A 22,060-nucleotide genomic window follows, 5' to 3' on the forward strand; every position below is an offset into this window, starting at 1 on the left:
AAAACATGTTTTAGTTAAGTCTTAATATAAAGCATAACTCACCTAAAATCATTTTTTGATGATGAACTAACTTCAGATGAATAATTATCGTCAATACGATTTCTGTATTTATCACTGTCTTTTTGAGGAGGCGATTTTGAAAACTGCCCCTGTGTATTTAAGTCTTTTCTATGTAAGAACTGCTTAGTGTTTGTATATTTTTCAACCTTTCCAGGTCTGAATGTGTTAAAGTCTACATTTATATCTTTTTGAAGTTCCTCATTAGAAATCTTATTAATACTAGCAGAAGTCTGATTTGTTGTGAAAATATTAGAATCAGTCAATTTATTGTTAATGTTATTCACTATGTTTTCCTCATTTTCTTTGCTTGTGTCAATTGGAGGCGGATCATTCTTTCTCCGAAGTAATAAAAACATAACCATTATAATTATTAGCAGTAATGGTATGCCAGCTCCAAGACAAACAATTAGCAATAGCTTAGTAGTAGTAAACTCTTCTGCGTCTGAACGCACTAAATCCGTGTTTGTTTGGTTATTTACTGCAATAACTACGGGAGTGTTTTCAAGGCTGTCTGGAGTTGTTTGCTCGGTAGGATTGACTCCTTCACGATAAGAACAATCTTTTCCAGAGAATCCAATGGCGCATTCACATTTGAAATCATTGACTAAATCCCTACATGTAGCTCCATTTTTACAAGGGAAACTGCTACAGTCGTTATCATTTACTGAACAATCTTTCCCACTAAATCCAGGTACACAAGTACAGGAGAAATCGTTAATCTTATCCTCGCATGTTCCACCATTAGCACAAGGCCGTAATTCACAATCATCAACATTAATTTGACACAATGGACCTACGAATCCTGGTATACATCTACATTCGTACCGATTTTCGCGGTCTATACAACTTCCGCCGTTCTGGCATGGGTTTCCGCCTGCAGCTGCGCAGTCATCGATATTTTCCTGGCATAGACTTCCATTATAACCGGAAGGGCAAACGCATCGGAAGCCATTAAGTTCATCGACGCATCTTCCGCCTGAAAGAGAATGCAATGGAAAATTACTAGAGGTTGTATTTTCATAACAGATTTAAAACGCATTTCCCGATAATGTGTTTCTGTTGTTTTGACAAGGACCAGGTGATGACCTCATTTTTTTTTATTGAATAATGAAGCAATGAATAAATATGTTGTAAAAATCTATGGTCGGCAACCAATTGAAAATGTGCCATGTGTTACAAATAAACCACATCCATTTCATCAATATATTATTGAAATGGTGTTATGCTAATCATTTATCGTACTATACATGTACTATAGGTTGTGATTTATACCAGACTCGGTATTATTATGACAACTATTGAACCACTAATGTGTAATAGATACTGGCAAATGAGCATATTTTACTACCAATCTGTACTAAACTGCACAGCACTTTGCTCTTGAAGATGCAGATGTCATATGTATAGAATAGAGAGATGATTTAGTGAAGCCAGTTATTGATAAATAATGGTATTCTTGTTAACATCCCATCGTTGTTAACCAGTTTTTTTTACTGAGTTTATTTTCAATCTCATTGAACTACCGCACAAACATGTAAATAAGTTGTAATTGTAACAGAGGTTGTACCTCATAACTATATAGCTGGACTAACAAAAGAGGAAAAGCAATAAAGATACTCTCAAAACAGCCTGAAACCTTAAGCCAAACTTCTATAACTAATATAACAGTTAATTATAGACTTACCATTTTGACAGAGGTTGGAAACACATTCGTTAATTTCCCAGTCACAATTGTAACCAGTGTATCCAGGCTGACATTGGCATTTATACGATCCATGTTCCTCTGTACAGGTTGCTTTGTTTTTGCAAGGGGATGTGCTACAGGAAACAGCTATGGTTTCACAACGTTTACCAGTAAACCCATCTTGGCATTTGCACTGGTAGCCTGATCCAACATCCTAAAAGTAAAGATAAAGCTATTTTATACAACTGTTGTTTAAAATATATAAAGCGAACTTGAGGATGTACCTTATATAAAATAACTGCTGACCTATAGAATTTAAACCATGGATATGATGGAGATAATGCCTCCATATTGAACACTATGATAGGATTGAATATTTAAGAAATTTTAGATGATTAAAACAAAGAGAAAAGATTCTTTTTGAATGTTGCATAAGTGTATGGTGTAAAACATTATATTAAAAATTTTGATATAATTAACTCAAACTTACCACACACTGTCCTCCATTGTCACAAGGAAGGTTTTGACAATCATCTACCTCTATTTCACAATTTGTTCCTGTAAATCCTTGGGGACATGAACAAGTATAACTGCCTTGACCAGTGTTGGTACATATCCCTTGATTTTTACATGGTTTGTGATGTGTACAGTAGTTCAGGTCTGAAATAAAAGGCGGGAGATTAAAGTAACAAATCATGTATATATCATGTGAATAAAAGTTTTTACACATCTTTAAAATGTATTCTCTGAGTAAGCTATATCATAGTAGATCCTTGAATAAGATTAGTTTCACGATCTATGTTGAGGGTTAATATTTGAAAGTGTAGGAAAAGTTTTATATAGGCAGTTGGTTTGTTTCAGATAGATCATACAATCATCATTTGCTTGTTTGGAGAACCTGTAATATAGTAAATTGACTATATATTTAGTTTGGACTCGAATACAGTTGCTCTAGAAACTTTCACAGAACAAAATCAATGCATAGAGAAGCTGAGAATGGGCCACAGTATTGTATTATAGGAAGGAAATATACCTTGATTACAAAAGAGACCTCCCCATCCTTCTTCACAGTTACATTGCCATGATTCCACACATGATCCATGGAGGCAACCTGGGTAGGGAACACATTTATCACAAAATGGTCCATCCCAACCCATACGACATCTGAAATAAAAAAATGTACACTTAGTAAACTTAGACTTCTAATAAAGCTATTAATTAATATTGATGTAGGACTAATACAATACACTTTGTTTAAGAAAGCAACAGACTTGTAGGCTTACACGGCTGTAATTCAATTATTTTGTAGATATAACAAAGAAAGAATTTGTTCAAAACATTAATTCTTTTAAAACTTGTAATTTCACCTGTTCACAATATTTATTCAATTAGTAATACCTTGTACGATGAATTAGCATGGTCTATTGTCGATAAAATATTCTGTAGGAAGTTCTTTTCATTAATATCAAGTCGATATTGTAGCCTTCTTTTATTAAATACCAAGGACATTATTATTTCTTCTCAAATATTGACTTAATTACTTTATATTGAAACAGTTAGACTTGAGTTAGTTTCATTACATTTTGCAGTTTTTTAGCAGGTCACAAAGACCGGGAAATTTACAATAACGTTGAATAGTACATGCCAAACTAATTACTCATTTACATCTGCTGAATCTAACATCCTAAGAAACTTACACATACCCAAAACATAATTTGTCTTGTAATGTTTTGCAAGCCATAACGTTTTTAATTTAGTTTTGTTTTGATCCCACATGGGCATGGAGTACGTGCATTATAAAAACCACATATGCAAATAATAATACTGTAGTGTCTTCCATGTTGTTATTTTTTGCTAATGTGCCTTACTATTTGTTTACAAACTGCCAACTTATAAAGTCCTTGTCACAATGACATTCTTTATTTTTTTGGCAGATTCAGGAATTTCTGTACTTTACCTTATTTTTACTCAGGGTTAAAACATGTCTTATATTTATACCATCTTGAATACTTACTTGCATTCGTTTGGAGCATCGCAAAATCCATGATTCTGGTGACAGCCAGACAGACAGACAGCTAAAAAGAAAAAAAAAAGATGAGGTTTTAAACATTTACTTCAGCTATTAAGAATCCATGGTTTAAATAAATGGTTTACAAACTTCACGCTGATAAAACGCCAGGGTTAAACTTAATTCGTACAGGATACACATTTTTCTTGTGAAAGACTATAATTATATTGCTAGCAGATTCGCTGTCTGCTTTTAACATGCCACACTTTAGTAATTTTTTGCAAGCACTGTTCAATTATTTTGGGAGAGTTTGTTTCCTGGGAACTTAATGGTTACATCCTCTTATACAATTATTTTTTCTGCAACACATGTATCATGGGCCATTCTCAACAGAGTGATGACCGGAACTGCACTTAAATTTCGACAATATATCATGTCTATGAGAAGAAACAGATCCTGTCCAAACTATTGGAATCTTACGTTTTAATCAGAAGAATATTTTGTATTTGACCTAGTTAAATAAGTAAGCTAGAGATAGTCAAGAATGATTTAGTAAATAGCATTTAAGAAAAAAACAGCTGTTTTGTGGCTCTGTCTACCTGGCCAAATTATTGGTGTATAGGAATGACAGCTGGTGCGACAAGACGTTTTACGTGTCAATGCTCATAGCAAAATACATTATTAAAACAAAATTTTAAGTTAATAATACAAAATGTACTTGAATTATTTTAAATTTATAGAATAATTCATGCGAAAAAACAATGAGTAACATCAACAAACACGCTAAAGGCTCAGAACCTTACAAGTATATATATATATTTATATTGTGTTGTGGGGGTATTGATTTTCCTTGGTTATTTCGTGACTTATGTTAAATGATTCATAATGTCTAAACTATAACAGGTAAAAATGAGATTTGAGAAGTTATACGCAAATAAAGATTAACACAAAGTAGGGGATAAGATGTAAATATTTTTATTCAGAAATTTGCTACAAGAATCAATCATTTTAGTATGTTTACTGTTAATTTATATCATACAGTTAAATATACTATGGATAATTTGAGTGAATTGAATGCGACAGTTCGATTGAATCTTGGGACGAGATGAAGTATGACGAAACAATGACCCCGGGATAATAAAGCCTATCTTTTACAGGGGAAATGCGACAGATGGCCCAGTCAAATTCCTTTGTACTGTTGAACAGACTCAACAAATCGTTTATCAGCAAATATTAGTACGATTAGACCGTTACGTATGTTTGATAATATCGTCTTCTCCTTATTATAAAATTCAAAACATTGATTTTTAGAGATCAATTACAGTCTTAATACAGACCTAATTTTACATAGAAAAAATATCAATCATCTGAATTATGATTTTGCATATTAAACGTATTAGATGATGAAAGATATCTAGGTGAGGGTGAATGGGAACCTTGTGTGACCATGTTTAATTTTGACCAATTACACGTTAAATGTATTGGTGCTTTTGTACTTAATTATTTTCAGGGAAATTCATTACACCATTACATATTCTCACCTTGGTCACAGTAAGGACCTTTCCATCCGTCTAGACATATCTTAGTCCCATTACCGTCACAATTATAGTGACCAAACTGGTCATCTCTTGGACGACAAAAGTTTGAGCAACCAGTTCCGTAGTAGTGTTCGTCGCATACTACTCGGTATGAGGACTCCAGAGATGTATACTGCGTATCGTACATCAGTTGTTGCCACGATGATCCTGCTAATATGGACTTCTGAACTGCTAACCTCATGATCTGTTCCCGAGGACTGCCTGCAAGACAAAAACATTGGACCGTGAGAAAGCTATTTCGCTCACACGCCCGTCAAAGCGATACCAAGTTTAATAATACAGGTGAGCTTTAACAAGCGTGTCAACTCTCCATCGTTCGTTTCTGACAATAGCCCTGTTTTATTGTTATATGCTAGTCTTGATGACCATCTCAATCCCAAACCAACTGTTGATTTGCATTGTAATTTTCTCATGCCTGTTTGCACTCTACATAAAGCGATTTCATTATATTGGACTGACACAAAATTCGGACGTCAATGGAAATTTTTTCAAACTGAAGTATTCTATACAACCTATGAAAATTACTTAAAATGTGGTGGGATCAATTAAAGTATTGAGAATTGAGACGATTTTGGCATATATGTTGTTGTTGAATTTTAAGTCTAGTGTTACAAAATCAACGTTTATATTACTATATCGAAATAAATTGTGCATACAGGTGTGCAATTCTCTGTTTAAAATGTTAATATAAAGCCCTTGTTCATTAAACAACAAAATATGAGAAAACTGCTGCTTTACACTATAAAGAAGCATTAAAATCAGTTACAGGTCATACATAGGTATATGTTTTGCCATCTGTTGAAGTTCACATGAAATCCGGAACGACAGTTGTAAATCTACATTGTAGTAATTTTTATCACCACTAGAAGATATCTTCACAAACAAAAATCCACTTTTAAGAATTCTATAATTATTTGGATTTCAATGTGCCAACACAGAATCGTAAATTTCCACTTAATATCCAATATCAGTCATGAATGTTGTATGTTCACTATATCCATGGTTATAAACACGAGACACGCTCCACATAAATAAATCCTTGTATGAAATCACAACACCGATCACAAATAACACGTTTGTATCGCTTTTAATCCATAAGTTTATTATATAGATCCATATCTTCAAAGTAAAAATGTGGACTTTTATCATATTTCTTTAAAACATTGTTGCATAAACAACAATTTAATTCAATTAGTGCACTTGAAATCCTTTACAGGCACTGTAAAACAAATACAAACATCAAATTACTTACCCTGTTTGGGACCTTGTGTGGTTTTATCATGCCATGCTTCCAAAATCAATGAAAAAGTACCCTGAAATTGTAAAAATTATACATATAATGTCTATTGAGTAAGTACATTCTGAAAGGGGATAACATATTAAATTTCTGCTTTTCACACCACTTTGTTAATGATTTGGGAACTCTGTGAGACTATTGACCATGAATATGTCTCGAATGTCGTAACCATAATCGTGTCCTCCTTTCTACGTTATTGACAACACAAAATGCGACTATACATTGAAATATTACTTGTCTTGAGTAAAGTAACACGATGGGTGTCACTAGTCGAACAGGAAGTTCATCATTCCAGGCCATCATCGGGTGTTCTTATTACAGTTTGTTTTCTGCTGTATAGTGTTTTATGGAATTTTGTTTGTTTTTTTAATTTTGGCTATGATGTCTTTAATTCTACCACTTATGTTTTTGTATACCCCCTTGATATCTTCTTACCTTAGGTCAACAACGAAACGCATTTGACGAAAGACAGTACATTTGACAGTGTAAACAAGTACAAATAAATACTAAACAACTTCATGTAAAGAGGCAGGCCAATGGTACATTTCTTTTTATGTACACAAAATTATTAGCTAGTGGCAAAGAGGCAAGCTGTTTCCAGCATCATAACGGGATATACCGAGTGCAAATCGATAGTCGCTAGGTCGGTAATCTACAGGTCTAAATCCCCTTTTAAACCATCAACGTAACCTTTTGCTGTGACCAAGATGAAAAAAGATCAGTTTTTTTTTTATTGGTATGCAATGTTTGATATTGAGATTTACAACAGACTGCATAGCCAAACCAATATTACAGTGCACGTTATTTAAATAGGCTATAAAAAATCTTTGCGATTATCTTACAGGAATGTTAATCTGCATTACAATCGAATGGTGAATATATGTTGTAAAATTCGAATCGTTAATTGTTTACTTACTGGCCATGAAAACTGGAATGGAAATAAGATTGGATTTTCGAACTTCACAGGTAATTCCTCTTTGAAATCAATTGTATTGCCTCCAAGAACGGCAGTCACAAATGTTCCATAATTACACGTTGGATTACTTGAAATCTCTGCTTGATAGTTTGTAAAACAGATAGAGAAAAACGTCCGGCAAGAATATACACACTGACTGTTTCTGTTCATAGTTCCATTGCAACATTCACCATTTATATTAAAACCTTTTGAATTTTTAAACATTGTTAATTCCAATTCAAAAACTCCTGTGCACAACACCTGAAAAAGAAGATAAGTGTGAATTAATTAACTGCAATTAAATTTAATCATTCATTTGTAAAGCGATATGATCTTTTTCTTTAAAACAAGTTAAGCTAATCAATTTGAGAAATACTATAAAACAGGAATATTGGGAACTGTCGGCAATATATCATTAGTAGATTAGATAGATAGGTAAGGTGAGATATATATGAAAAATTGTTTAAGTACAAATTATGAAAATGACATACCTTTGTTACTATAGAATACTCTATTAATATCCAAAGTACCACAATACGAGGTGTTTTCCACCACGGCATCTTTCTTGTTTACTCTCTCACTCTGCAGTTGTTCACTATTGAGTTACCTTTACACTAGCCTCGTTCTACACTGACTCCGCCCACAAAATTGATTGACAGATATCCTACAAAGCAGCATTCATATCATTTTCAATAATTTGATTTAATTATCCACACAGGTGTATACATACGCTATTTTCACACCTTTTACTACAATAATGGAGAGGACTTTAGAAGCAAAAACGTAAATGAGTACAAAATATCAAAAACTATCACAAATCCATTTGCGTTTAGTCATAAATTGATTCTTACCATTTTATATATAGAGTATATATATTGTGAAAATATCATCATATTTACCAAAATTTCATGATGCGTAAAAATATAACTTGAAAAAGGTTGCAAAACTTCGTTTGAACTAATAAAACATTATTTTTTTTCAATAACTCATACAAGTGTCGGTAACCTTTATTTACACACGCAACTTGTTGCTTTTCGGGGCTACTCTTACATGATTTAAAAGCACAAAGTATCAAATTGTATTCCATTTTCAACTCTTACCTTTATTAACCAAAGACAAGTAACAATATTCCATGAATAAATATAAATAACTAAAAGAATATAACATTCCGGCGATTGTGTTGAAATACACAAACTCTCTCGCGTGTTTTAAATGTGTAGAGTTTTTGGACAATACATTAAAGGATCCATTGTGCTTTCAGCTGTCGCTCGAGACAAAACACCTGTCTCAGTAACCACTTTTAACAAATGCAAATGACTTCCATATAAGGCAAATATGGCACGCGATCAGGTAAAAAAGTAAGCCATTTTAATAAAATTTTCAAACAGATAGTAAGAAGAAGGAAATTTGTTCAGATATTATCATTCAATCTGATAATTTAACATAATTTTAACAAAATGCACTTGATGATACTTGAAATGCTAAGTGTCCCAGTTACAGATTAACCGTTTATTGTCCGGTATTATATATGATTGACAATATAAAAAGCATAGGTGAGTTAAGAAATAAAAAAACGTATTCATTTTCTCATTCAACACATTCAGAGTAAAATCTGCACGCTTTTCTTGTTTTTATTTTTCATCATTTTATGTTTGATAAACCATCCATGTTTACCTTCGACCCTTTGTTATTATTTACTTTCATTGGGAAGATAAGACCTGTTGAAATTGCTATTGTTATTCATCCGTCACTCATTTAGAGCCGCAAGTCGGAGGAGGAGTCAGTCACGGTTAAAGCTTTGAAATGAATGATAAAACGAAAGTCGGCACGAGTCGACGCGTGCCGTCAACCTTGAGGTAACAGTGAATTAAAAACCCGCCAAATCTAAAATAATTCAATTTGCATAAAGGTGTTACAGATGTTTTATTCTACTTAACCTTCATATTTGCGAAAAAAATGAAGTAAATTGGTGCATGCGACACTTTGATTAGTCTATAGATAGAATTACAGCTGGAATACACCTGTATCCACGAGATTCTTATTCACGACAAACAAAACTGCAGGAATCCACTTGAGCACATTTTGCATATATTAACTGTATTTTGTGAGAATGCCGAAGATATGCTGATATTTTTTTTTTAAATAAAGACTTACCGTCGTTTCAGTTGCAGATTTTATTTGTACGCGTATAATGAAGAAAATTGTTATATATATGGTACACTTCAAAAAATGAGAAAATATTGTCAAATTATCTTTAATTTTTTTATCAAGAGAAAACTTTGACATATACTTGAGTGGGCTCGTTGATGGGCACCATCATTTTTATTTAACCAGATTAAATTAATACAGTGATTCTAAACAATCTGTTGGTCTATTGATTATTTAATTGACTTAATTTGATTAGCGTGGGGCACCGGCGTCGGAGAAATCAAGGGCCATATTCGGATCCCGTCTGTCACTAGGTAAATCCTTTTGTTTCCTCGTTAGTAGTAATTGGTCTACAGTGGGAAGTTTACTTGGCAAAAATTTAACTCCTAATGAGCAACATACGCAGGGGGTATCTTGGAAAAGGTAACTTTACAATGCATGTCTAAATGGTGTCGGCGCCAACCATCAAGACAAATAAAATGTTGTGAAAACAAATAAAGAATTACAAATTAAGCATTATTCAAAAATATTAATTTAATAAAAGGGATCAGATTAAAACTGAATTTTATATAATTAGTTATAAATGTAGTAAGTACATAATGCAACATACTGAGTTAAAATAGAAATTCTCACGGGAAAAGACATGCATGTCTATTTTATGGTTATTTACCTGATTTTTTTTTAAACTCACTATTTTGAAATAAACAAAAATCTAGTTGTTCAAAGTTGTACAGAAAAAAAAATGGGTCTAACAATACTCGAGGGTACACATGTGGGCCATTTCTACGACAGATTGGGATAGCAGTACTTTGGCGCGCATGTCTTTGAAGTAATTTTGTAATCAAGATGTTTGTTTTGAAAAGAAATGAGGGGCAGGTGTAGGGACCATCTGCCACGTGTAACGGTACTCGTCAAATACCAATACATACAACAGGTAGTCTTCACCTGCTTATTGTGTATTTATTTGTTAAGATAAATTACCATATAATTTTAATATACCTGTAAAAAAAAAGGACGGAACTTCATATTTGAAGAGCATTAAAATGTACTGAACTTCAAACACTTTACGAGAGCATGATCTTTCCTAAAATTTAATGCAGAATTGCAACAACATAAAATATATAATCGAAAATAAAATTAAATACGGGAAAAAAACGGAAATTAATAAATGTTTTTTTAAAAACGCATGTGTATCTTCACTGTTGCACAGAATCATTCCATTTTAGATAACAGATGTTAGATTTGCATTCATTTTATTTAGTATCCATTAATCGTTTTTGATCAACCAAAGCATAAACTTTGCAGGATGTTGGGTCAGGTGATGGGTGAAACAGACCACGCGTCAACCAGATCAAATTCGGGGGACTTTTGATTAATATTGTTGAATATATACAAATAAATTATTGACAGATGACTTCCGGATTACCACGTGCATTTTCGATTTATCTGTGATCTTTCAAATAAACCCTGACCCTATAAATTAATTCAGCTAAATATCATCAGGGACATAGTATTTATGTCTCCGATATTATAAACCTATGTGAGAAATGTATTCCTTATGTTCATATCTTCATGCCTATTCTAATTTTCAATTCGAAATTCAATATCTTAGATCAGTATTTCATCCCTACACGCGCTTCAATTGAAATGATTTTAGATTCGCGTGTCTACAATATCTGTTTCAATCGTTTTTTAATCAGATTATATGATTGTTTGACCTTAGAAACATGTAACAAGACTATACATAAGTATTAACGAGGAATTTGTACTTTACGCGTTAGGTTTAGCGGTATTGAGTGTTAACACAATTTAGTTGCACCTTATTAATTAGATAGCCAATATTTTACAATATAACTGCCAATGCTTGTCTGGCCATTAGTGCCATCGATGGTGGTAAGGTACTGCTTGAACCATCCGTTGTATCATCGAACCATCTAATTTAATTAAGGTGGTCTCTTTTATTAACAAACAAATGAGTACTTTGCTAATAGCAATTTTGAAATCTATGCATTTTTAAAAGAATTTTATGAAACACATCTGTGGAAAACTAGATTAGCAACCCAAAACAAGCGCATTTCGGAAGTAGAAATGAAAGCCTTTCTTTGGGTCACATATAAAATACTTTCAAATGGGAAGGTAAAGATGTACTTTATGTTTCATGGTCAAATAGCAAGCAATTCACACCTTGGTTAATTTGTAAAAGAATAAAATTAAGAAGTTCAAAAACGAGGAAGGAAGTTTAGTGATATTATTAACAGTAAATTTCTTCACACAGTTGCCTTACATTTCATCTTATTTCATTATATTTAATTGGCCGTATTTATACGCCCTTTTACCAGTGTATCACTGTGATCTACTGAATGGAGCATACTTTATATTTATAAACATTATCGTCGTACAGCAGCAGCCGTAATAGTTTAGATAAACTTTAACCATATGGTGAATAATTCCTTATGTCTGTCCACGGCACGTGGGAAAAAGTTTTATGCAGAAATTTGATAGCTACTGCTCGCGTACGCCGACCGCGTTTCATCTTTAGGCATCTGTTATCAATGAAGACAAAATACTGAAACTTTACACAACTTTTGAAATTATAATAACCTGCAAGACGCATAATCATATCACACTCTGTCTACATAGAAGCATGTTTTTTCTGGATATATAAGTTAATTTGAATCAAGATGGGAAAGAAATAAATCAACCCGTCGCTTAACAACGATCAGGAAGCACACATGATACATGGGGGACAACTCTAATTAACTTACGTGTATATTGCTTCAGTCCATTAAACTTTTAATATGAAAGCTACATTGAACACCTGCAATTAAAAATATAAAGTTCGATTAGAAATAAATTAAACAGCACGACACGATTTTATTCTGCACTGACCATTTGTAAGTGATTTAATTTAGTTTGTATAATTCAATAGTTTTGGTGTGTCACTATTTAAAAAAAATAAGATTGTCAGTATTTATAGACTGAGACTGCCATATCAGTTTTAGTATTAGATACTCGTTTCATTTGCATATAGTGGTAAACAGTTTAATATATCCTCTTTATCGCGGACGTGAACATTTCAGTATGTAAAAACTTTTTGGCACCAACAACAAAATATATTTTACTGAAGGGTCGTTTATAATTTCATCATTGACATCAAGATTTAACATCCAGTCTGGGGGTACACATTTATTGATATTTACGTGGAGTTTTCTTCACTATAATATAATTCAGGCTCTGAGCTAATGAAATATAAACTCTTCACTCAGTAATATATAATAAGCAAGTAGATAACGACACGGTACATTTTGGATTTCATATTTTGGCGCCTTGCAAGTTTTGACTACTTTTTCGTCTGAAGGTTGACATGTGGTGTGACTGCAGAGTCACAAATTAAAGCACAGAGAAGAAAATACATCGAGGAAAACGCACCAGAGAGTAAAACCGTACATTGGGACAATTCGTGCCAACAGGCCTTAAGATTGAGGATTGAGGAAGTATCAGGGGCGGATGCAGGAATTTTCGAAAAGGGGGGGGGGGTGCTAACCCAGGGCACCCAGGGAAAAGGGGGGGGGGGGGGTGCAAAACATATGTCCCGATACAAATGCATTGATCGGCAAAAATAAAGGGGGGTGCGCACCCCCGGACCCCCCCCCCTGGATCCGCCACTGAGTATCCAGGACAACAAAATCTTAATCAATCGCAAACGATAAATTGTGGATGGTAATTTGGGTTGGTAATCGCAGGGACATGCAAAATTAGCCTAGAAATGGAACATTTAAATTAGATTCTGACTGATATTAAAGTCGAAAATAAAACTTGACACATAAACGAGAAAAAGACAAAAAGAAAAACAACAGTATACACCGAAACACAGCATAAACCAGACAAAAAAAGTAAGGGTTATCTCAGGTGCACCCGACTGGAAAGCATATGCTGTTCCATGATGGGGAACGAGTGTCAGTCGTGTTGCTGATGTAAGTACAAACCCGGTAATAAGTATAATTCCGTGGTAAAATTAAGGGAATCGGAGAACAGAATTGTTATTACTAAGATCTGGGACTATTATACTTATAGTCCCAGCTAAGATGTAAGTAAGTAAGTAAGTAATTTTTATTGGTTTAAAATCCAAAATTACAGGATTGACACCAAGACAATACAAATTTGTTATACACAAACATACAAACATATATATATCATACCAATTTAAGATGTGAAATGTGAAGAAGAACCAAGGGACTGACAAAACATCTAAATTAAGTAAAACAAACCCCACAAAATGGGGATGGAAAAGGGGGGATATCTAGGGTCAGAATAGTGACACCAGAGTTTACTCCTGTTAAAAATGATAAAAAAAATCCTATCAGTTGATTTTGCAGTTAATAATTTCAGATTCACATACATTTGTACATCAAATTCTTTGAAAAAACTACCTCAAAATGTCAATAAAGAATATATTTGTTTGTTTGTTTGTTTGTTTGTTTAAATCGTCAGACCTTGTTTAGACTTCAACTTGACTGAATGTTAAAGCAAGGTTTTTCAGAAAAAAAAGGATAAACAAAACCCTACATGATATATATTAATATAAATTGTGAAAAGATAAAAAGCAAATTATACAAAACAGCAAACAAAAGCAAAAGCAAAAATAATCCCTTTATAGCAAAAAATAAATTATCAGAATCCTCTCCTTTTTCTCAGTACTTTCTTTCATTTTAAGGTTATGTTGGGATGAAGCTTTGTGGAGTCAACAAAATTAACTGTACATGAACATGCATTTCTACAACCATTCATTGATGTATGGGTTAAACAAAAGTTTAAGGATATGCATGATTATCAAAACCATACATTTAGAATCTAGAGTTTAAATATAAAACTCTTATGACATTATACTCAGTCAGTGTAATGAAAACTGAAGTATTAAATATTTTTTTTAGTTATTTTCTTTCTTAACGGAGACCCCTATTTCTTATGAAATTATTTGTAAAATCCCAGTAAAATCAACTAAAATTAGAATGACACCCATTTCCACATTGTCTTTTTCACCGGTACAGAAATAACAAGCTTTTTAAAATTTCCGAATCTGTGCATCAATTGTATGTAATTCAATTTTACTGTATGATATTATTTGTAAAATTCTTTTTTTGGATGTGCCTATCCATAATATGAATTTATCAAATATACAGAAAAAAATCATTTTTTTACACCCGAAAAACTTCTTTTACAGTATTTTTTTGGTTGATTGTTTTGTGATAACTATATATTTGCAAACTTTAAAAAGAAAAACTCACATGTAATTCTAAATAATAAATTTTGAAAGTACTTACATACAATTCAAAATGTTTTAATCCTAAAAATCAAATAGCAGTAATGTTTCCTATGAACATGATACGTTTGATCGTCCTTATATTGTATATGGTATTATTTCAAGACATGAAATTGTGAAAACAAGTATTAAAGAAGTTTAAAAGGTGTTCATAATAATTTAAATGGTTGAGAAACATGCTCTATACATACCAATACATAGATGTTACTTTGTTCCGTATAAGTTGTGTGGGTTTTTTTATATTTTAAAATTCAATGCCTATTTTTACTATTTATGTCATCTTTCACATTCCATGATATTTTCCCACAGTATGTTTATATTTGAATGTACACCAATATATTAATCTCAACCTTAGATTTATCAGTGACATTTGACCTTAGACCAAGGCAATTAGAAATTTGTTGCTAGATTTGTTTCATTGAAGAAAAAAGATCACATAACTGCAAGTAATCTTTATTGATATAAATCAATATCTGTATTAATATATTAGCTGTTACTTTTACAATGTCTGTCTAATAAATAAGATACCTTCTAATCTATTTTAAAATAAGATAATAATCTGTTATAAGCCTATAATTTATTGATTATAATGGAACAAAGTTAAAACATAATTTTGGGGACATTAGGCTCAATTTTGACCAATGTAAACATTGATGAATGGACCGCTTAGGTTATCCTTTTTTAAATTGTATGAAGGAGGCATTTTTTTGTCTATGTTAAAATCAAATTGAAGAGTTTTATGATTCTAAGGTATAATTTAAAACAACAACATGGATTAACCAGTATCAAAGGGTGTCACATGATTTTTTTTTTACATCAAACTTTTCAAATTCAACTTAAAGTTCACTGTGATAAAGAAAGAATTAAAATGAAATAGAATTAAAAAATTAAAGCGATGAGAGATTAATTTTAATATTTTTTTTATTTTTCAGATAATCCCTAGTATATGACCCCTGATAACCATAGATGTTGATTTGGTTGTCCTGAAAGTCCCTGTGGTGCAACCCTGTTGATAAGTATGAGGTAACACTTATAACTTCTACAATTTTTTGTTTATATTTATAACTAACACATGGAACTCAGTGTTACTATTTATAGATATGATGCAAAACTGTAACAAAAGAACCTGGGAAAAGTTTCTCAAACAGATGTGATAAGATGTCTAGGAAGTGAACTGTTTAATTAAGTTTAAAAGCTTCTATTTATTTTTAAGCTGTGTGCACATTTTAAATGTCTATATAGAAATATTTCAACTGATTTATATATATATTATTACACCATCTCTGTGAAACATGATGGTATTTATCAGATAAAGAATAAATTGTTCCAAACATATTCTGTATTTGGCTATAAACTGTTACTTATGTATTTATATGTATGCTATTACAACATCTCTGTTTTTTAATGTGATGGTATATATCAGATAAAAATAACCTTTTTCTCATACTATAATCTTGATATGGCTAAAAACTACTAAATTTATACCAGTAAATGTATAATGCTGCAATATGATTTATACAATACTTGTAAGGCAGGGGCGTAGCTAGAACGAAACGATGTGCAAGCATATACCGCCGAGCGAAGCGAGGTGAAAAATTTTGGGACTCTTTTATGCAGAAAATGGTTTGTTTTTCGGGTTTTTGCCATAGGACGGTTAATTGAGAAGTTACATGTACATAGGACTTATTCATAATTCATGAATGCAAAACTATTCAAAAGTCTTCTAATAGAACATCTAAATAGAATAAAGCATGGGTAATTGAATACATAAACAACACATTTTTGTGTTATGGAATTTACTAAAAATTGTCAAAAATCTGCCCTTCGGGTCTTAGCAGAAACGATCTTCTTTATTACTTTGTCAATATTCACACAAAATTCCCGATGAATATGCAGCAATGCTAGCGATGCTAAACCGTCGTTGTTCGTTGTTAATCGTACATATGTTTTCAACAATCTCTCTGCGGTAGCACCCGCAAGATGTAATCCAGCGTGTTCGCCATCGAGCGACCTCCCGATTGAATTTGTCAAAATTACATGACAAGTCAGTTTCGTATGTTTCAAACAATGCTGCGATTTGTTCGTTTGTTGTATTTCCTACAACACCAGGAAGCAGATATGCGCAAAGCAGTGATTTTTCTGAATTCTCAATTAACCGTCCAATGGCCAAAATCCGAAAAACAAACCATTTTCCGGTACCACGATTTCCCGAGAAATTCAAGAAAAACATTATACCCCCAAAACAAACTGATATATCCCGAGAAAAAGACTTTATTTTTACTTCTAATGGCCGATTGGTACATCGCATTCCAAACAGATAAACCGTACTCTGTAAAATGTTCTCCGAAGAGTATAACAAATTATAATCTTGAAATAGATTCAAGTTACTGTCCGTCTTTGTCATCTGCAATAAAACTTTAATTTTAAAACCAAATGCCGCTATTTAATGACATTACATCATTTGAAAAAGCAACAGCATATACTCATATGTGTATCCTTCAAATTTTTAATTTATAAATTTTTATTTTGCATTTTTTTTTTGCATGCCGAATTGATGTGCACGCAACTGCGTGTTGGCGTATAGGGAGCTACGCGCCTGTAAGGAATTTATTAATTTTAAGTTAATGGCTTTTACTGCTTAAGTCCCCCCTTTTTTCATGGCTCAAATGTCCTGATCTGACACTTGGATAAATAATTGATGTTAAGGAATTCTCAAAAAATGTAAATAAGATGTTAAAGTATTACTGGTGCACTTAGGGTCCAAAGCAACTAAAACATGTTTAGCTACTTCAAAGAAAAATATATATACAAAAGATCATAGATATACCCAACTACATCAAAAATAATTTAATTGTTTGTCCTGTTATTGTTCATGAAAGTAGCAACAGCCTATTTGCCATTAATTCTGATGGAAAGAAATCTTTTAGCGACAATTTTCCCTTTCAAAATCTTTACAAAAGTGCACCTCGTTTTATTACAGAATCACCTGTGGTGAGAAAATATTGACATGCAATACCCACTTCATTATCCTATTCTCTGCCTACAGTAATATCCATATATGAATTTCCAATTATTGTCATATTAGCTGTTACAATAGAGACACACAATGTGATAAAATAGTTGCTGAGGACTGAATATAGAGAAATGCTGTTTCCATTAACGGTGAAATTAATATGGAAAAAAAAAGTATTTACGTCATTTATCTACAAACGAATAAATTAACTGAATTATTGTTTAAAAACTTTTAATCTAATGTTATTCATCAATCATACTCAAATTGCTTCATTGTTTTCAAAATGTTTACAGTAATCTGTGTACTCAACTCCATGATTATGCTTTTGACAGACATATTTTTTTCTCATTTACAGCCGGGGGTGGGAGTGGGCTTTGTGGCCAAGTGGTCTCAATCAAATCCTCATAATTGACTAGGATTGTCAGATTTTTTATTGGAGGTCAGTGGTTTTCTCCCGCAGTCCATCTTCGTCCACCAATAGCCCAAAAGTGGCGCTTAAAAGTAGCATTAAAGCACCAACAATCAACCAATTTATCAATCTTATTTTAAAACAGCCAAATGCTTTATAATAGTGTGTTCTAGTAGATTTTGATCTCATCCTTATTATAGTAATGTCGATATTGGATTAAGGCCCTTAATTTTTTCATAATATTTTAAACAGTGCTTCTATATATATGATAATGAGAAACACCTCAATCAAATATATTGGAACTTTTTTGGAGTTATTAAACCACTAACTAATAAAATTGAGAAGGGAAATGGGGAATGTGTTAAAGAGACAACAACCCGACCATATAGCAGACAACAGCAGAAGGTCTCCAACAGGTCTTTAATGCAGCGAGAAATTCCCGCACCCAGAGGCGTCCTTCAGCTGGCCCCTAAACAAATATATATATATATATATATATATACTAGTTATGTATATTTTAATTTTTATTCATTTCACTTTAGAGTTATTGCCCTTGATTTACTAAACAAAGTATATGTAGGTCCAGATTCTAAAAAGAGAACCCTTACAATATTTATATAATTATAAAGCATGATGAACAATATAAAATTCAATTCAGCTTTGATTTGATAATTGCCTCCCCCTTTTTTCATAAAAAAGAAACGCTCAAATAATTTTTATAGAAATAAAAGCTGTACATGTATAAACTTTTTTGTAAACTTTTATTGTTCAAGAGGCATGACCTTTTAAATCCCCAAAAGTCAACTGCTTGTTGTCTTGATCTTTGATTACAAGGAAGTGCTAAATAGGATTTACCACCAAGTCAGTCAAAAGACTCAGTAATGCACAAAAACTTTAATGAAAAAAATTCAAAACAAATATGATGTAATATAAAATTGAACGTGTGTTCAAATCACTGTTAACATTGGGCAAATTTAATTTTATTTTTTGAAAACTGAAATTTTGTTACCAGAGTTTATTAGAAGATTAACTCCTTCTTGATTGCCTTTGAGATGAATTAAAGTTTTAAATTACAATCAGTGAGTATTTTAAAGATTTGTAAAATGAAGAAAGTACTGATCTTGTATTTTGCTGGTCTTTCATTGCTATTGTGTCAAACTTTATAAACTAACATACTAAAGAATCTGCCACAGACTTGTTAAATCAAATTTATTTCAAGCTCAGTGGATCATTCTGGAAGTGAATGATGCTTGAAGGTTAACTGCAGGATTTGATTAAAGACGTCTGTAAGAGGATGCATACTAAATAAGTAATCAATATTACCAGTAGAAAAACAATGATATGCACACATCCATGCATTATTGATAAGTGTTTTTAAATTTTTAGATAATCAAATTTCTCTGTGTAAGACCTTTAGGATTGTCTGATCAATGAGTTTGAAGTTCATCTCAAGAATGATTTATTAGAAAATGTTGTGATGAACAATTGAGAGAAGATAGTCTCAAATGGTCTGTATCAAAAGCAATAACATGTAAGAAATGTCTAATTCATAAGTTGTCTGATTAAAATGGTCCATTGTTTGATGTTGCACACCTTTTGGTAGTTAGGCACATGTTTACTTGGCCTAAACTGTGGTAACACCTTTCTATTGTCTGATTAATTATTTGATATTACAGGTTTGCATGTTACATTTTGTGCATAGTTAGCAATAAACTGTACAGATAATTAAGGATAAAAAGTAATAGCTACAATCTATCTTATGCATGAAATTTTAATTAGTTTGTGTCTACCCTTGTTCTGTGCTGTTATTGCATAACAGTTATGGGAAAAAACATAGAAGGAATATAAACATGGAATGGAAATAAAGCAATTTTAAAGAACACATTAATAAGGCAGACTGTACTATCATATTGATCAAGATGTGTTTCAAAGGAATTAAAATGGGAATTGGATTAAAAAATCATAGAATTTTAGAATGATAGTCATTCAGTCTACAAGTTTATCTTTATGCTCTTTATCCGAGTTTTCATAAAATTGGTTCTAGCAAATGTAAAGTTGGGAAAATCAAAAACATCTTTTTCAAATAAAATCTTTGGGACTGTTTGATTTTGATTCAAGAGGTGACAACTATATTTTTTGTTAAAAAAAATGGTTTTATGATGGAACTAAATCATATTTCACATCTTAAAAGTTCTGTTGATCCACTAATTCTCAAATATTTAATAATAGTTATGTACTTTTCATCTCAAACAGATTTTTATTGGAACTTTTCATTAATTAAGTCAGAGTATTTGCTGATTAAGTTTTTCGATATCATGGGATTGCATGTTAGATCATATATTGTGAAATTCACGATAGCAAATACAATATTACAAATACCTTTAAAGGCAGTTGTATAAAATTATATATCTAACCAATATCTAAATGTATAAAATGTTAATCTTTTATTATTACTATCACAATTCTCATGCAGTAGTTTAATACATAATGAAAAAGGAATACCATACTGCTTTGTCATAGTATAGCAATGCAAACTATTGTATTATATTCAATTGTTAAGCAAAACTGCTTGCTAAAACTATTTAAAAGCTAGTCAGTATCCATTATATCTTTTAATTGAGATCTGATTATGAATTTAAACATACATGGTACCGAATTGTGTTTGATATAATAACGTGGTAATGGTATATGTGAAAAAAAATGAAGGGTTTGAGGAATATAGGACAATGGGACAGCAACCAAAGAAAAAAAAATGAAATCTGGAGGGCAACATACAGCCTTGAACAATAGTTTAGTTTAAACATATTTTATTGTTCAAAACAAGTGGATTAGACAACTTAGTTCTGTCTTCTCCATATTCATTGAACAATAGTGAATTTCTTTTATTGTAAATGCAATATGTTGAGTTTAAAATTTTATTAATATCAACAAATTCTCAGGCCTACTCAGTTAGTTATTTATTCAACTGTTTCTGGAAACGTTAAATTTTGCATGCTCAGATTTATATATTCCTTTACATTAACTTCAATCAACCCACCCTATGTTAAATTTTTAATTTAAAAGTACTTGTTATTTTATGTAGTTATAACATTAAAAGAATAGGATGGTGCAAAAAAATCTGCTCATCCTACGTATAAAATTTTAATTGAATCTACAATAGCTGTTCTGATGTAATTCTTGCATAATAAATTGGGATAAGAATCGTGCTTCACCATGCTTAGAGGAAGGATTGCCTTGTCAGCATCCTTTCTATGCTACTGTCAACTGGATGAGCAAGCATGTTATATGAATGAACACGATACTGAATGATCAATGGACATGATTGAATCCGATATTCTGACTAAAAATAAATTTTATAATGATTGATTTAATTTTAAATTTGAACGACAAAGGAGAAATATTGCACTGCTATAATAAATTCGAAAAGATGAAGATTATCAAGTTTAAAAAAGGAATTAATTAACATTGTTCATATATATATATACACCATATTTGTCTTACCAAATACATGTATGAACTTTTAATCAAGCCAAACAAACATATACTTTGTTTCTATAGACATGTTATA

General features: G+C 31.9%; 2 protein-coding genes and 1 long non-coding RNA gene across 21 annotated transcripts in view; 1 reads left to right on the forward strand and 2 right to left on the reverse strand.

Annotated features, from left to right (window-relative positions):
- Nucleotides 1-22,060, reverse strand: part of LOC139514377 (exportin-1-like) — a 667,034-nt gene that overhangs the window by 206,357 nt on the left and 438,617 nt on the right. The window lies entirely within an intron of this gene.
- The window catches only part of LOC139516916 (uncharacterized), a 116,687-nt gene that overhangs the window by 16,100 nt on the left and 78,527 nt on the right, over nt 1-22,060 (forward strand). For 4 of the 11 annotated variants that reach the window (XR_011663056.1, XR_011663055.1, XR_011663053.1 and 1 more), the window contains exon 2: nt 16,003-16,093. This is a non-coding gene — a long non-coding RNA (uncharacterized lncRNA). Of the gene's footprint in view, nt 1-5,262; nt 5,633-13,418; nt 13,480-13,618; nt 13,725-15,965; nt 16,094-22,060 lie in introns of those variants that run through there. The other 7 variants (XR_011663052.1, XR_011663046.1, XR_011663054.1 and 4 more) reach the window with 5 other exon arrangements.
- The window catches only part of LOC139516915 (delta-like protein 1), an 82,578-nt gene that overhangs the window by 2,013 nt on the left and 58,505 nt on the right, over nt 1-22,060 (reverse strand). For 8 of the 9 annotated variants that reach the window (XM_071307350.1, XM_071307348.1, XM_071307349.1 and 5 more), the window contains 10 exons: nt 12,516-12,568; nt 8,094-8,266; nt 7,564-7,863; nt 6,603-6,663; nt 5,294-5,551; nt 3,759-3,819; nt 2,778-2,908; nt 2,235-2,404; nt 1,745-1,958; nt 43-1,036 (listed from right to left, as the gene is read on the reverse strand). In XM_071307350.1, the coding sequence (XP_071163451.1) occupies nt 43-1,036; nt 1,745-1,958; nt 2,235-2,404; nt 2,778-2,908; nt 3,759-3,819; nt 5,294-5,551; nt 6,603-6,663; nt 7,564-7,863; nt 8,094-8,162 (2,258 nt within the window). In that variant the 5' untranslated portion in view covers nt 8,163-8,266; nt 12,516-12,568. Of the gene's footprint in view, nt 1-42; nt 1,037-1,744; nt 1,959-2,234; nt 2,405-2,777; nt 2,909-3,758; nt 3,820-5,293; nt 5,552-6,602; nt 6,664-7,563; nt 7,864-8,093; nt 8,267-8,702; nt 8,895-12,515; nt 12,569-22,060 lie in introns of those variants that run through there. The other variant, XM_071307356.1, reaches the window with a different exon arrangement.

Source organism: Mytilus edulis, chromosome 3 (genome assembly GCF_963676685.1).
Source record: "Mytilus edulis chromosome 3, xbMytEdul2.2, whole genome shotgun sequence".
NCBI classification, from domain to species: Eukaryota; Metazoa; Mollusca; class Bivalvia; order Mytilida; family Mytilidae; genus Mytilus; species Mytilus edulis.